Source organism: Catharus ustulatus, chromosome 4, assembly GCF_009819885.2.
Source record: "Catharus ustulatus isolate bCatUst1 chromosome 4, bCatUst1.pri.v2, whole genome shotgun sequence".
In the NCBI taxonomy this organism is placed as follows: Eukaryota; Metazoa; Chordata; class Aves; order Passeriformes; family Turdidae; genus Catharus; species Catharus ustulatus.
Genome location: NC_046224.1, coordinates 4,734,287 through 4,751,556, shown reverse-complemented (window position 1 = coordinate 4,751,556; position 17,270 = coordinate 4,734,287). Strand labels below are relative to the sequence as shown.

The 17,270-nt window shown below is 41.0% G+C and overlaps 1 protein-coding gene across 1 annotated transcript in view; it reads right to left on the bottom strand.

The window, feature by feature from the left end:
- Positions 1–17,270, bottom strand: part of TAF3 (TATA-box binding protein associated factor 3) — a 113,052-nt gene that overhangs the window by 18,526 nt on the left and 77,256 nt on the right. The window contains exons 3-4 of the mRNA XM_033058625.1: positions 6,846–8,662; positions 1,918–2,000 (exon numbers count right to left, since the gene is read on the bottom strand). Of these exons, the coding sequence (XP_032914516.1) occupies positions 1,918–2,000; positions 6,846–8,662 (1,900 nt within the window). The remainder of the gene's footprint in view (positions 1–1,917; positions 2,001–6,845; positions 8,663–17,270) is intronic.

Genomic DNA, 17,270 nt, shown 5'->3' with positions numbered 1-17,270 from the left:
GTGCTGAGTTTGTGGGGTGATGTGAATCTCCACTCCATGCACCATCAATCTGACGTTTTCACTTCAGACACCTGAAAGCCTGTGGCCTCTATTAAACATGTTCTATATGAAGTTCCCCTAAACAAATTCGCTTGAACAGTTACTTGAGTATTCCCAAAAGCCTCCCAGCAACTCTGCTCTCTAACAGAGAATTGAAATAACCAATTTCTCCATCTAGTTTCTACTCATATCAAATTCTAGGAATCCCTAAAAATTTTTCTTGCACCTTTCCATGGAGATTCATGGTATCCTCAAACAATCCCATGCCAGTAAACTCCAGAGACAGGCTAACTGAAACACAACATTTTTATATGATAACTGCCAGATATTTACAACCTCATTACCAACACAGCTGAAATATAAGTTTAACTTTCCCTTACTGTAACACATCAAAAAGCTTTCCTTTCTGCCTGCTATGAGCTCCTCAGATGAGGGCCAAGGTGCCATTAAAGATACAAAAATTAATCTGGAATAAAAGTGACTTTCCCAAAACATGAAACAAGATGTCAGTATTCAGACCCACTAAGGGGTGGCAGGGATGACAATGATGCACCCACATGATTTGTAGCAAACAGAGGGAATCTGAAGTCCCCTCTCAAAATGTGTGTGAGTCTGAGAAACACTGTGGTGAGATAAGGTTGGAAGATAACTGGTGCTAAAATATGGCTTCAGATCTTTAATTGAGAAGTTCTGCCTTGAGAATATGAGTAAAGTTCCCCCATAAAAACACTCTACAGTCCTTGAAAAAGCAGGATTTAGAAGTATCCATAGCTACTCAAGGAGGAAAATGGATGTGGGCTTTCAAGGGACAGCATGTCCAGCCATGCACATTCAAATCATGCTCAGCAGGACAGACAAGTATTCTGAGAAAGCTGGAATTTGTACAGCAACCTGAGGCACAGAAATTTTAGATCACACTCAAATGCTGTGAAAGAAAGAACGCAAAAATGATTAATAATTGGGGTGCAGGTGTCCCTTAGAAACCAAGGAAGGACTGAAGTTCCTTAGAAGCTTCAAACCAGTAAAAGCCATGGTAACCTACTGGGGAGAACTAGGACAGCAGAGAAAAAGAATATAATCATCAAAATCCCATTTAACAGAAAAAATAGTGATTAGGGGGTTTAGTTCATTATAGTTCTATAAGAGAAACAACTGCATTAGCAGTATTTAATGTGAGGAATGCAAAGGAAAGATCTGTGTGGTGCTCATGTTTACCATTGACATGAAAGTGTGCTTTGTGCCATGAAATCCAACACAAAAAACCTGATTAAAAGAAACCCTTCACATACAACACAGGCCCAGCCTGAGAAGCCTGGTGACACATGGATTCCCCAGCCTCTCCAGCCTCCTGTTTATGCTGGATGATCTCAGGATAGGGATCACCCTATTTATGCTCATCCAGTACAAAGTAACTATTATTTGTACAACAGCACCCAATAATTAGGGAGCTAATGAACCAGCACTTGAAATGCGTTAGGTACACTCATGAATAATCATCAACAGTTATAATAAAACAGATGTGTATAAAGGAATTCCAACTGTTATGTTTTAAAGCACAAAACAACTGTTAGCTGGGGAGTGTTGTGAAACTTAGCTGTAGGTTACACTCAGGATAACCATGCATTACAGAAACCTCACTAAATGTCACTGGAGGCATCTCCAGCCTAGATGGAGTCCTGTAATCCATGCCCTAGAAAGACATGGAATAGGGCACACAGCAGGATGGATGGAAGGTGGTGGGTGTCACTTGGAGAATATACTTTGCTGTACAAATGTAATTTACCACTAATTTTTAAGCTTTTCCCACTGAAGAGCTCCCACAAGTGCCAGAGGATGGAGAGTGGTGAGCATACACCTCACAGATGGATTCATACTTACATCTTGTCTTGGCCTGCGCCCACTCTTAAAGTCAGCCGAGGAATAACCGGTGATGGAGCTGGAACAACTGGTTCCACCTTTATCTGTACAGGGGAACACAAGCATCAATCAAAGACTGCAAGCAGACTCCCAAAATATATTAATTACATGAAAGCACTGATGGAGTTAACCAGAGTATATCAACTTAATGAGACAAAACTATGACAGACTAATCACTGTTCTCTCACACTTCAACTCACGGTGTGGATGGGTCTCAGTCTGTGGGGAGTTCCAGATGTAGCAATTCACAAATACAAACTCTAAGCTAAACAAATAAACTTGAAATTTTGCTGCATTTGTACCTCCTGATATCATTTATTAGAAAATCTTCCTGATTAAGTACTTTTCCAGAGACACGAAACTTCCCAGTTTGTTTCTAAACAATGACATGAAATGCTTTGATCTTAGTACTCAAACATGTCAGGCACCCATTGGTGTTTGCACGTTTTTCTGAGATTTAAATTCAATTATTTCCTAGGTTCATCACATAAATGTACCATGACTCCCTTGAATCAAAAGGAGAGACAAAAGAAGCAAATAAACTCCGAGCTGAATTCACCAACACTGAATACTTTATGAAAGTTCTTATCCACACAGGCATAACAGCCACTGCATTTTACTGCAATTAGGCTGAGGTTTTTAATGACTACTTTTCAAGTGGCCTGTGATTTCAATCGTGGTATCTGGTGGAGTTTAGACCACTTGAACATGTCCTTGAACTTATGGTACCAGCATATGCCAAAATTGCCAACTCCCATTGAGCTACTGGTTTGCAAAACCTGTACAGAATGACCACAGATGCTACAGCTGACACTGTAATGATTCTCCAGCCAGTCATTACTCAACTTATATCCATATATGACAAGTGTATACACATTATATATATAGATATATATATATATAAAGAGAGATGGAGACTGATCTCATTTTGAGCATGTGTGTCATCATATTTAATAAAACAACCACTTGGCTGAATCTCCTCCAGGAACTTAAGAGACAAAACAAATATGCATACACTAAATGGGAACCTGATCAAATCTCCAGTTTCATAAAGCTTCCACAGAAAAAGGGAGGGCAAACAATCACTGCAAAGCACAGAAAGCAGGCCATAGTGGGAGGGCTCAAGTGGGACTTGTTTTGAAAAAGGTAACAACAAAATCTCATGCCACACATTTTGGCAAAAGAACTGGAGTTGCTCTCTAGGAGATGTCTAGGCCAGGGAGAGAAGGAGAGCAGCCTGAGTGGTGTTCCTGCTCTGACACAGTGAACTGTGCTTTGCAATACAGCTCTCCATGGATATGGATTAGCTGATTTCACAGGCCTCTCTCCACGCTTTGTTTATGTAGAACCATTCTTTGTTACATCATTCCCCTGGAGTGTTGCAAGAGCTTTTTTTCATCTGAAGCTTCTAATGCCTGCAATAATTTCACTGCATCTTCTATAGGTGAGCCTTTTCTCTGTTTTCCCAGCATCTTAACCTGTAACATCACCCACTGCTTAGAGACTGAACCTGAACCCTGGCTACTGGAGGCTCAGGACTATGGCTTTGCACAGGCTACCCTGCCTCTTTTCCTGCAGGTTTCTCCTCCTTCTTAGTGGCTGTTTTGAATACAAAACGTTTTAGGACAGGCACTGCTGCTGCAGCTTCCAGTACACATCACAGAGAGATGCCCACAGCATTTATAAAGGTTTTCATACTATTCTAAACAATGGTGGTGTGGGCTCATGGGGCAGAAGAAAAGCACATAAACTACTTCTTTATGCTCAGATACCAACATCACAGTCTGCTGGGAGAGGAAAACAGGGCTCCACCACAATGCTAAATATTATCCTTTGATACAAGAGAGGAAGCATCTCTCTGCAATGTGAGTTTGTGTGTAGGGTTTACATCATTAGACCAGGGAGAAAATTAAGCAGCAGTCACAGTTATATCCTGTAGAGCTTGGTCTTCCTCTGCATTGGTGACAGGATTTTAATACAGGAACAGGGGCAGCTTTCTTTGGGACAGCTCTGGCAAGCCCTGCCCTGATGCAAGGATGGCTCCATTTCTCTTGAAGCAGTTCCTCAACTACTTTAGTTTCCAGCTCAGCTTATTAAGGTTAGCTGAAACTGGGTCAGCAGCTGCTCCCTGAGCTGCTCAGTCACTCCTACAGCACGCCTGGTAATCTCTGGAGTACAAGTGGGGTGTAACAGCTCCAAGTGTTTGCAAGGCAGTGCCCCAGATCTCCTTCTCTGGCTCCGAGGGCAGCACCCAACACCGCTGCGGGGCACGGAGCTGCAGGCAAGCCCTGAGACAAAGCTTCTCCTCCTTGGTGCCACCACCAAACACTCCCAGCAGGAAGGCTTCAGCTCCTGTTTTCTGCCACTTGTGCAGTGTTCTGTTTGCTGCTCTGGGGGCAAAATTCCAGGAAAATCTTGCTAAAAAGCCTCCATCACCCAACAGGATGGGATGCACGCTTGGGAAATAACGACAAGGCTCAAAAATGGGAATATTACAGCTGAGTCAGTCTTTTGTTTAACTACAGCAATATTAGAAATGGGACTCTGACTTTTCTCCTGGCTATCAGGAGCTGGAACTGCAGTGAGCTCAAAACTCATCTCCAGGTTGTGCTCACACCTCCGACGCGCTGGGCAGATTAAACGCCCAAGCTGTAACTTGATCATTTGCTCTTGCAGCACAACTGCTGGCTAAATAAGTCATTGTGTGATCTAAAAGCTAAATTAAGGAAACATGTACTTTTAGGGGTTAAAACGAAAGAGCAGCATTCTGGAGTAATACTGGGAATTGGGGCCAGCAGAAGAGCATTTACAGTGGATTACTAAGCTTCCCAAATCACCAAAGAGGTAAAGTCCAGCAATATAAGACTCCTTTGTAGCTAACTAAAAATACATTGTCAGTGGATTTGTCCAGTTTTATGTATAAGCAATACTTCTTTCACCTGAACTAATACTAGTAGTCATATAAGCCCCTTATTGCCATGTGCTGCATTTTTTTTGCTAATCTTCAAGGATTTAGCTTCTTTGCCACATACCTCAGGGCACCAACTGATAAAGCTCTAACTCTCCATTTTTCCAGGACACCAGCAGTGCGGCCTTGCAAAAAATGAAAATCGCTCAAGAGATTTAAAGGGGAAATTTATTTTTAAAATCCTGACTTGCAGCAAAGAGGTGGATTTAAAAAAAGCTTATCTCTCAAGAATCAGTTTAAATTTTAATTCTATCTGGGGACTCTTTCATGCATTCTAGCTTTAAAGTTTATCTTTTGACAGGGACTTTTTGCCAAGGTAATGGGCAGCTTTGTCAATTTAATTTGTCCAAGTTTTTATTAGTATTGAACTCCTTTTCCTAATATATATATAGTGAGTCTATACTGAAGTTTTACCAGTTTGTATTTGTTTATGTGACAAACTTGACACAGACAACTGCAGAAGAAATGCAAGACTGAATGCATGGAAAACAAGCAACTCATTGCCTCTTTTTTACATACACCCATATTTCACTTAAAAAAGAAAGCTCAGCAGAAATTCTCAATTAAATACTGCCAAAACAGCTCAGGCACAAGGGGCAGATAAAATGGGGAGACTGTGAAAGTGTTGCTACAGTCTAAAACCAGACATGAAATAACTGGGCCACCACCCAGTCGATCACCAGCTCATCCACAGCAGACAAACCTTAGTTCTCCATATCACCCAGATTCTGCATGGAAAAACCATTTGTAAACTTAAAAAAAAAAAGTATCAAGTTTTGAAATCAGCACTCTGTTTTAAGTCCAGCAGGTAAAATAAGAGTGGCAAGAAAAGGAAAGTGAGGAATGTCCCAAATCTGAGCTTGTACAAACTGAGTATTACACTCAAAGCAGGATGTAAAGAGCATCTTGGTAAAAATGGAACTCACACAGTGCTTCCTAAGGCTAAGGACAGAGATTTAGGAACTCTTGTATCCAAGGTTATCACACAGGAAGACAATCTCTTTCTTTTCTTCTTTCTTTTCAATATTAACAACTTAATGCGTATTATAAGGTGAAGTGACAAAAAAAATTAGAGCAAATCCTGAATTAGGGGAGCTGCTTCTAATGGGATTTCAAATCTGATAACATGCAAATATGCTGGTTTCATTTCTTAAATATTAAATATATTCTCAAGATTAGGTGATATTGGAAAGAAGAAATTATCTTTGGCTGATGTAAATCAGTGAAGAGTTACAGGAATGGAAGGAACTCAAACCCCTTGAAAATTAGCTCTCCCCTTCTGTCTCTCGAGCATAAGACTTGAAACAAAAGGTGACATTTGAACACTTAGACCATAATTTGAAAATAATTTTTTTACTTCAAACAAATCAGAGCAACAAGGGGGCAGATTTGCTAAGAGAAGACTCAGCAATTCTTTTGAGCATGTGAGATAACATTTAGTTGAAGGCAGTCAGCTTCTCATTTCTGTCCACCTGGGAATCTCCATGCTTCTACAAATTTTCAAACAGGAGACTTTTAGAAACAAAACTGAAAGTTTCTATGAAAGGTATAGGGGTTGCTGCCCTTCTAGTAGAACCCTACAAAACAAACTTTCTGCATCACAACACATCCCTTTCCTGTGTGTGTTGTTGCTGAGTCTGAGCCTCAGCTTTTCCAAGTGAAAAGTGAGTTGAGAAAAGCCAGAACAATCTCACATTTCAAATTCACAGAATTAGATTCCACTGTTTTTGTTTTCCAAAGAGGTGGGACAATCTCTGAAGCTCTTGGTGGACACCTTCCTTGGAGTTGCTATTATTAAGACACACCAAACCTGTAACCACCCTCCTCCTCAAAGCTCTTGGACAACACTCAGCAGCAAACACAGGAATCCATGTGGATTCTTCAAGCAAGTGTGCCATGTCAACTCATCCAACCAGCTTACCTTTTCATGTTTGTGTTTCTCCTTTTCTTTTTCTTTCTTTTCTCTTTCTTTCCTCTCCTTTTCCTTCTCCTTCTTTTCTTTTTCTTTGTCCTTCTCCCTTTCTTTCTTTTTCTTCTTCTCTTTTTTGTCCTTCTTCTTCTCTTTCGGTTTCTCTTTGTCCTCAAATAGTTTTTCAGGTAGCATGGGAGACAAGGAAGGTAACATGCTGGGAAGCCTCATGGCAGATGGTGTGCTGAACAAGGGCATGGGCATTTCTTTGGGAGGTAACACAAGAGGTGCTGATGGCACCTTTATCTTATCTTCCTTACTCTTATCTTTGAGTTTCTCTTTGTCTTTTTTATCCTTGTCCTTTTTGCCTTTCTCTTTCTCTTTCTTTTTATCTTTATGTTTTTCTCTCTCTTTTTTGGTATTGCCATCTTTCAACTTTACTTTTGTGTCAGCATCCTCAAAGTCCTTTAGTTTGAATTTATATGGATCAGGATCATCCTCTTTGAGTAGTTCCTTCCACTGAAATTTTGCTTCCTTGTTTCCTTCCTTGTCTTTATCTTTCTCCTTATTCTTTTCCTTATCCTTATTTTTCTCCTTGTTCTTCTCCTTATCTTTTTCTTTTTGTTTTTCTTTCTTCTTCATTTTAGTTTTCAGCTCTTTTTTCAATTTCTTTTTCACTTCTGTCGATGAAGCCAACTTGGTTTTCTCTTCATAGACTTTGAGAAGAGGCTCTGGAGTTGGAGGTGATGCAGAAGGAGAGGAGAAGTAAGTGAAGTTGGTAGGTGGATTAGAAGGTGTCCCCATGTTTGCTTTCCGAATGACCTCATCAATTGAGTCATCCATTGTCCATGAAATGTCTGAACTTGAAGTCCCACCTGAGGCAGGTATTGGAGTAGCTCCTGCCTTATTTGCATTATTGGCAGGAACAGAAGGTTTAGGAGTTGTAGACTCTGAAATAGAAAGTCTTTTAGGACTGGTAAAAATTTCCCCTTCTGATTCAGACCCAGAGGAAAACTCGAAGGGATCCGGTTCTCGTTCTGCACACGCACGAGCAATCACAGCATCGATTGAATCATCAATGGTCTTGTCCATCACTGGGACTTTCTTCACCTGGTTGTCCATATTTGGCTTGGGGGCAGGCTCAGGTGGTGTCTGTCCCTGTTTCACTTGAATATTTTCCTTTCCTATCTTCTCACTCAGTGCAGCCACAGGGGTTCTGCTCGGTGTTTCAGGCTTTACAGGCGGTTGCGGAACGTGAGCAGGAACCTTTGGACTTTTGGGACTTTTTGGGCTCTTGGCGCGGCCCGGTGACTTTTTTTCTTTGGATACAGTTTTTGGTGAACGAATGGGACTCCCAGCTACCACTGGTGAGGGTGTAGTTTTCGGTGATTTTGTCTTTTGTCCTGGAGAACTTGTTTTGGACTTTGTTTTGGGTACAAACGGCTTTGCCTCTAAAGTTTTGGGGGTCGGCACTTGGGATTTTGCAATGGGAGCCAACATTGGCGGTTCTGGAGAAGGGGGGGCTAAGTCTGTACTGTCCTGAACATGAACTGGAGAAAGCATTGGTGGGACTTTTTGTGTATTTATTGAGCTAAGAGGCTCACGTGGCTCCACTGCTCCGTCCAAGGCATCCCCTTTGGAAACAGACAGTTTTGGCCTTTTCACAGGTGGGAATTCCTCAGCATCAGGACTTTCTAATGGTCTCTTGCTCAAGTAGTTCTCATCATTAATTGCCTCATCCTCTTCCATATCTCCTTCTTCTTCCAGTGGGACCTGCATGGCCTCTGCAGATGTACCTCCATCTGTAGGAACCTGCTCCTCTTCCTCTTCTGTAACAAAGAACATTTAGAAAAGCATTAGGATAACTGAAACATGTTTTACAGAAGCAAACAAGCACCAGAGCAAATATTCATGTGCAGCTCAACCCAGAAGAGACAACTGGCCACCTAAGGGATTTTTAGTGGAAGGAACATGCTTGGAAGGAACATGTGGCACCTCCTGTCTCACATCAGCCACTGCTGGAACTCTGTTGTTTCCAGAGTTGTTTATTTTATCTAATCTAAAAGTTCTTCCCCTGACTAGCTGAGGTCCTCTCAGTAAGTCAGCCCCAGGCACACTGCCCACCCCTGGGATGGCATTATCTTTTTATACTATAAACATTATTTACAATTATCTTCCAATACCTATCACTTATATTGTACAGTCTGGTTCTACCCTAAACCAATCTAAAAATGCCAACATCACCTAAAAGATGGATGCTAGGAAGAAGGAGAAAGAAGGACAAAACATGCCCAGATTCCTCTATCTTGACCCTAGGACCTTATTCTAAAAAATCTTAACATTCTACTTTTTCATCTTTTGATAAACTAACTTATACTCTACTTATTTTTTACGGCTTGTAACTCTTCATGCAAAGGTGGTAATTTTTCCCAGGGGCTAAAATCAAAGGCACAGGGGTTTTGGGCTCTGTGCCAGGGCTTCTGAGCCCCCTGCCAGGGTCTCAAGCCATCCAGGGTATCTAAAGGTATGTCCTGGGTTCCCACATAATAACTTCTTCATTCATTTTCAAATGAAGGGAAAGAGGTTGAAGCATTTTTTGCTGTAACATAGTGTCAAAGCAAAGTGTCAAGGTAAAATTAACCAGAACTGTCTTTCTTGCCTATGTATCACACAATTTTGATTGCAGATTAACTAGTAGGAAAACATCTTCCTAAACCTAGTTTATTCTTCTTAAAGCAGCACAGATTAAGGCAGAGGACTAAGGCCCATTCAACCTTCCAGGTTCTGTCTGTGATGCCATCTTGGGAGATGCTGCAGGTGGACATTATCTGTTATGACTGTATGGGAACACCCCAGCATGGCGTGTGTGTGCTGGTTTGGATCAGGAACATGCCTTTGAAATGCATTTCCCCATCATCTTCCTTACTGCTGTGTTGTTTGCAATGTGGGACAATCCTGGAGTGCACATGCAGGCTTCCTGCAGCAGTGAAACCAAAGTGAAGGAGGAATCCACTTAACACACTCCAGAGCAAGTGGGCATTTGGGCTGTGAGACCAAAAACAGCTTCTGAAAACAGGATAAACCTGAAATCTACATAGTGCAGACATCAGACATCAACTATTCCAAACCAGTGTGGATACCACCTGTGTGATTGCTCTGTTTTTTTGTTTAATAACAATTAATTTTTTTCCCCTACATACAACACCATCTTCAGAACCACACGTGACACTATGGTGCAGAGAAAGGAGAAAATTTACTTGAGATTTCCCAACAAATCCACAGTAAATTTAAGAGAACCTCTGATCTCCACAACCACAGCCAAGCACTTTATCCTCTTGGATACACTTCCTCACTTTCAAAATGGAATTATCCGAGCAGGAAAAAGGATTCTTAGTCCTGAATAAGAATGTCTACACAGGCATTAACCTGACACATTTGTATTTGCAGTAATTACATCATTACACCTCTGCTGGTTGACATTCCTACACAGAAAACCTCATTTCACTTTACCCCAAGTTTGTGTTTACCCACCTGCAAAAACTCAAGACATTTTGTTTAGCAGGGTTTCTGAGGAAAGATATCCAATGCCCCAAGATTCTCACATGAAATATGTAGTAAAAAACATTTATGAGGACAGTGGCTAAAACCCAGCTTCTTAATGAGTGGGTGGCTTTAACAAAGAAAGCAGCAATAAACTTTAAACATTCCACTAAACACTATTTAAAACTCAGTAAGGCAGCATCTTTCTGAAACATCTCTTTTCAAGGAGTTTATTTCCAGGTTTTCTGCGCTGGTGTTTCTCTACAGCAGTGTGTCAATGCTCTGATTTAGGAGAGTTGAGTCAAGAGCCCTGGGCTGCAGCACAAATCTTGCCAGCATCACAAATTAAGTAAAATGAGCTAGCAAGTCTGGCTTTCGCCGGGGCCCAGAGGATTTACAGCAGCCAGCCCAGAGAGGAGACTTTGCCTGAGGATAAAGTCTTAGCCTTCCGTGAAAAACAGAAATGTTAGGGAGTTAGGTTTTGCCTGGCTGGGCACTGACATTAAATTTTTTAAACTGCAAAGTTAGACTATAACTGAGAAATCACTGTGGACTGAGCCTGCACCTGCTATGGGGGAAAAAAAATCTGCTTCCCCATCATGGAAGTAATTTCAATCTCTGTTTAAGCTGCTGCAGAAATCAGCTGCCTTCACCCGCTCAGAAGGTTGTGGGGATGAAGAATCAGCATTCATCAGATGTCACACAGCACTGGTTGCTACTGAGCAATTCCCTCCCAATCCCATTCCACCTCCTTCAGCACTGAGAGTTTGTTTGCGTTTAAAAGTAGGAGATAAAATTTAAAACAAACATCATACTTTAAAATTGGGATTTAGAGAAATCTTCTGCTTCAGCCACAGGATGAAAAGTGTAGCCAAATTAAAATATTAGGAAAGATAAGGTTTGATGATACAGGCTTCAGAGATAGGAACATTAACCATTTTAATACAAGAAACATGGGGATAAAAAGAGTCAATAAAGTGGAAAATAAACCACTGCAACAGTAAAAAATTTACATTTACTAGAAAAATCAGAACATTTATTTGCTAAGGATTTCTGCCTAGTGTCCATTTAAACAGCCCCTCTCTTACACTGTATCTCATGGAAAGGCACTGCAATATTTCATATTTTTGTAACTCCTTCCCATCCCAAGGTGCTTCTCATGTTTTACCTACTCAGGATTGCAGAATACCAGCAGCTGCTGGATCAAAGGCAAAAAAACAATTTCAGGGGAGCTTTGGCGAACAGGGACCAGAGTTCTGTACAATAAAAAAAGAGCAATGCTTATTTTTTTTCTAATAAGGCCAAGCAAAGTTTGCAGCAGGCCCACGAAGTTTCTGTGATCTTGTGTGGAGGTGCCAGGGAAGGGCAGAAAGGTTAAAGTGCAGTTTGTAGAGGTGAGACCAGAAATCGGGGTGTCTTGGCTCCAGCTTTCATGCACATTCCTGCAAGCCACAAAGACAACTTAGTAAGGAAGCAGAAGCATTACCATCCCTTTTATATGCACTTGGATTCCCCAAAACATCTGGAAAAAATTGCCTGGGTCAGTCCTGAACAATCCAGGGACTAAGGAAGTTCATGAGCACTTAACTACTGACACACATTCACCACTTTTCAGACATGCTCAGATGACAATCTGGAATCCTATCGTGGTCAAATGAAATCCAAATTTCTCTTGGAACAAGGCCACAGTCTGATCCTTAGCAAGGACTGGTTTTCTGCCAGGCAGTGGCTTTCAAACCTGAGCCACCACAGCTGTGGCAGAAAACAATGAAGCACTTTTTTTTTTTTTTTTGGAGGTGGGGTGGGGGGATAGTTAATTAGAGAAAGTGAAATTTCTATCTCGAGTTCAAGACCTACAGCTCTTTTTCCTCCCAAAGGATTCACACCAGAGCAGGAACTAAATATGGAAAAACATCAGCTTTTAAGTGTTTGCTGCCTGACTTGGTGATGAGCATTTACAACCACGCAGCCACTTCCTCACCTCTGTCCATCTCATTTGCCACCCAGCACTCCTGGATGTGCCACCCTTTGTGCACAGGATTGCTTTTTAACTCCCTTTACTGCCATCTCTCCCTATCTCTGGCCACCTTATTAATGATCCAGCCCGAGTTAGCATCTATAGGTCAAATGGATATCACCTCAGCCATCTGCCCTCATAACTCTCCCCTGTAATGAAAGGAGACTGGAGCTGTTTGGGAGGTTTCTCAAGATAACAGACACATTTTTTTTTGGTCGTTAGAGAAGTCACTGCTGGATCAATATTAATGCTCACATTACTAAAGCTATAGAGAGCAATTGTTTATTATGTCAGGAGGCCCCCTGTGCAGAGCCTGGGTTACAGGAGGGATGAGTTCAGCCATCATAGCACTGAATTTGTCCATCACTGAAATAAAACAAGCTGAGAGCTGTCAGCATGCTGCCTATGAGAAATCTGGTTAGAAAGGCAGCATTCCTTACTTGAGAATATTAGGCTGTGCTAGGGAAGTGATGGAATCACCATCCCTGGAATTGTCAAAAAAACATGTGGATATGTCACTTGGGGACGTGGGTTTCGTGGTGACTTGGCAGTGTTGGGTTAATGGACTTGATGATCTCAGAGGGCTTTTCCAACCCAAATGATTCAAAGGGTAACAACAGCATCTGTGTCCATGTCAGAAGGTAAATTCACTTTCATGAAAGGGTAATTTTGAAGTTAGGGGAGGAAGGAATCCACTCCTCTCTTGACACAGGTCTGCAGAGTGATTTGGGGCAGGCACTTCACATCCTGCTGCTTTCCCATTTGACAAATGATGATAATTTCATCTCACAGAGATGCTGTAAAAGCTGAACTTGATAAATGCACAGCACCTCATGATTTCTGGACAGAAAGCATCAGAATCCCACATGCAAACCATGGGGATCTGTCACCACTTCAAATGCTGGAAAATTTCTTCAGGTGAACAGTTCAGGTAAGAAACTGAAACTCCTGCACCTTTTTTAAGGAAAAACCAGTAAAGAAGCTCACACTCTGTTTTTTGGTACATCATGTTCCTGTAGCACAGCAGGGACCCCAGACCAAAGGGTTATTGAATATATACCTTCTTAATTTGGCCACAGCTCAGTTTCAGGACAGCAACACTCAACACTCCAGTAATGAATTTCCAGCTTTACAAAAACTGAGGAACTATTTGTCCCTGAAATGGACACAAGGGTACAAAGGAACAGAAATTCTGCCTTTTTGCAGAAAAAGAAGTGCAATCACCTGTACCACATTATCATGCTCACCTGGCTGCCTTGTCAGAGGAGGCAGCACAACTGGTCAGATAAAAGTAAAAGCACAAAAAATAGATGCAAAGCTCATCTGATTGAGTAGAAATGCACCTATGTGTGGGCATTCTTCAAGCAAGAAAATCAATCATATATAAATACATCTGCAAAATTAAAATTGTCATCATCTTGGTCATCACCTGACTTTCTACTTGGTAGCTTTAGTGAGAAAACTTTAGCATTGACAGCTAGATGGGTGTTCTAGAGAACATGGCACAGATTGGAACAGACAAAATCTCTGCTCAGCTCCTGACCCTGCCAAAAACTCACCCTGTCTGTTGGCTGGCATTTAATTTAAGTAAAGTTCCAGTCTCTCTCCTGAAAACTAGATTAACATTTTGCTCTGTCACAGGGTGGTGACAGGATAAAACCATCTGGGTGAGACACGCAGATTTAAGAATAAATGAATATTTCTTATGTACAAGATGAAGCAGAGTCATGCTAACCTGAAGCTGGACACCACTTGCTGAAGAAAGAGTATCTTGATTTTAGTAACAGCAGCTCTTACCTCCAATGCTGCATCTAATGTATTAATTGCACAAAGCTCTGGGAGGTAACAGTTCCTGTGGAAGCCAACTCTTGTTATTATAATAATGTAAAATTTAGGCATTTGGCATTTGATAGTAACTGCAGTATGGCAGATAAATAGGATCAACTATCAGAGTAAACCCATTAAGGATACAATTCTCAAAAAGCAGACGTTTCCATGCAACTCATACATGCCTATTTTCAACTATTAAATTTCTTCCATAATCCTTTTCTTTTTAAAGAGAACTTGAACATTTGCTTTTCTAAGAGAATGCAAAATGACCAAATAAGATCTGTCAGTAGATCACAGAATCCTTTCACACATAGTTCTGTTCAGATCAGCCTCTTTGCCACTGCATGGTACCAAGTACCTGAGAACAGGAGTTGGAAGCATCAGGGTTTTTAAGGAAAATTAGGATTTGGGAAAGGAAGTGATCTGGCAGTGCCTGCACTAAAATCTTCAATTAATCTTTGTTTCCAAGCATCCTCCTTAGGACCACATGGATCTCAAGGCTGATGTTTTTATACACAGCCAGCTCAGCCTCTCAAATGCAAGGAAGGAAGGGATTGTTCCCACCCAACATATGAAACATTTTAGTGAGAAAAAAATAGAAAATAACTTCCTGCAGACTTCCAGAATAATTTTCGTTCTGTCTAGTTAAAGCATGAGATGAAACCAAAGACAAGTTTTTGGAAATTTTTAAGTCATTAAGTCAAGAGCTTACATCCCTATCATATCCTAATAAGCAGGAGCTTTTGATTTCTGTTAAAATTGAAGTCTTTTTCTTGTGCCATGATATGTTTTATCTCCTTAACTTGTAATAACAATGGCCTTTTCCCAAAACAAACAGAAAGTGTGCTTGTAGTCCATAAAGGAAATTAATGGAAGAAGGACAAAATTCAATCCTGATATCCTACAGGCCAATATCCTGATACCTTAATGCAAAATGAACACACTGAGATACCTGTGACACATGTGGGGCTTAGAATACTGGATTTTATACAGATGCTTGTGTATATACTACATAAATATATAATTATATATATAATTTTTCTGCTGTATGAACATAACTGATCAATGACATGACCTGTTTACCAGACAATAAAACAAAAGATTTCTCCTTTACTTTATAAAGATCAACCAACCTATGACCAAACCCTGACATCTACCAGTTGATAATTCCTATGGGAAGAGAGCTGGGAAGAGAGCACCACCAAGGAGTTCATCTTCCATGTGTCTCAGATTTTTCCACTGACACTGTCAGCAAGTTCATTGCAGTGCCTTCTCAGTATGTTATCAAATGCAAAAACCACCAATAAAAAGAAAGGTGGAAAAAAGGTATGGGAAGTGATTTTGCAAAAACAACTGAAACACTGTAAGGAAGACATGGAAGGTGCTTAAAGTTAAACATCTCAGCTTGTTAATCACACTGAAAAATGCTGCCCCAAATGGCTGGGTGGTGCCTTCAGCCCTTACTATTATAGCCAGCACTGAACTTCAAGGTGCTCATCAGGAGTAAGGCTTGGTGTATATATATTTATCCATCACTCCAGAATCCCTTATTAACCTGTCCAAGAAGCTGCAAGAGGTCAACAAACCACCCCTCCATTCCTAATGACATAATACATCTAACCATCTGGAAATACGGATTCTGGACTCTGGATTCTGGTTCTGGACTCAAAAATCTCCAGATTGATTCAGTTACCTCTCCATCCTCTCCATCTTGGTATGAAATCATTGGAGAATTGAACTATTGCACACCAGTAAAAGAAGAAAGTATTGATAGTTTGCCAGAAACAAACCTGTAGTTCTACATTTTATATGGAAACTGTCCCACCCTTTCTTTTGTCCTGGTTCAAGCATCCGTGCAGGAGAATGAGGAACTAATTGAGGCTAAAATAAGGAAGATTATCTGCTAGTTTGGGCTGAAAGTGACCTAATGGGATAACTCAAATGGAAATATATCTGAAGATGGAATAAAAAAAAACCAACCCAAAGATAAAGTATTTTCATGTCCAGCTGGCAAAGTAAAAAACCCACCTCAGGATCACACAAGTGTAAGGGAGTGGGAAAAAAGAGGGAAGTTGTGAAGAGCATCACTCTGAGCATCAGATCTTGGCTTAGGATATCATGTGAGATTTTGGCTTCCAGTGCTGCTTTAGGATACCAGATGCAATGAGAGTAACACTTCTAGGTAGTTGCTAGTGGCTGCCCTCATTCTAATATTTTTTTAAAATATGGAATTTTATGAAGCCAAGTTACACAGGATTCTTAAAATGACACAGCCAGTTCCCTGCTGAAGACAGAAAAACAGAGTTGGCAGATTGTTATCTGCTACACCCACAATCTCTCTCTGACCTGACAAAATATTAGTCCAGAATTTGTGCTGCTACAGCAAGCAAAAACATGTTTCTGTCTAAATACAACAAGGGAGACTTCATTTTTGCTTTGACTTTTAAGCAGTGGCTCAACATTTTTGTAGCTCAGGCACATGTGCATGAACACACAGCAGTGCTGGGCTAATGGGTCTGAAGAGCAGAAAAAACCCCAGAAGCATCTTTAGGAAGTGATGGAATGAGAAATGTGTGAGATCAGCCAGCTCCCTGTCAGCAGGGCAGCCTTGGCTCAGCCACTTCAGTGTTGCTCTGAATTATTTGGGATTGAGTGTCTCCCCTGAACTCGGCAGAGTGTAATGTGAAAACCACTGCAGCTAGACCAAAACACAGAGCCACGGACAGAAAACCTCTACAACTAAATCTGGTTTCATCTCCATGCTTTTTGTTTCACTTTTAACTCCCTCTGGGGTGTATGATCCTTAACAGCATCGAGAACTTGTCCCGAAGTATGCATGCAGGCACAGGGGTTTTCTCTTTAAAGGAACATTTTGACTTCTAAAAAATAAAATTATTAGCAAAGACAAGGTAATTAGGCAATGACAATTCATAGAGTACAACCAATCAATAACAGAGTACATTAGCAAGACTGACAGAGGTGTGAAGCCCATACATTATAAATGGCTCTGTACTGACCTGTAAAAATGCAGCGTTTCCCTAACATTCGGC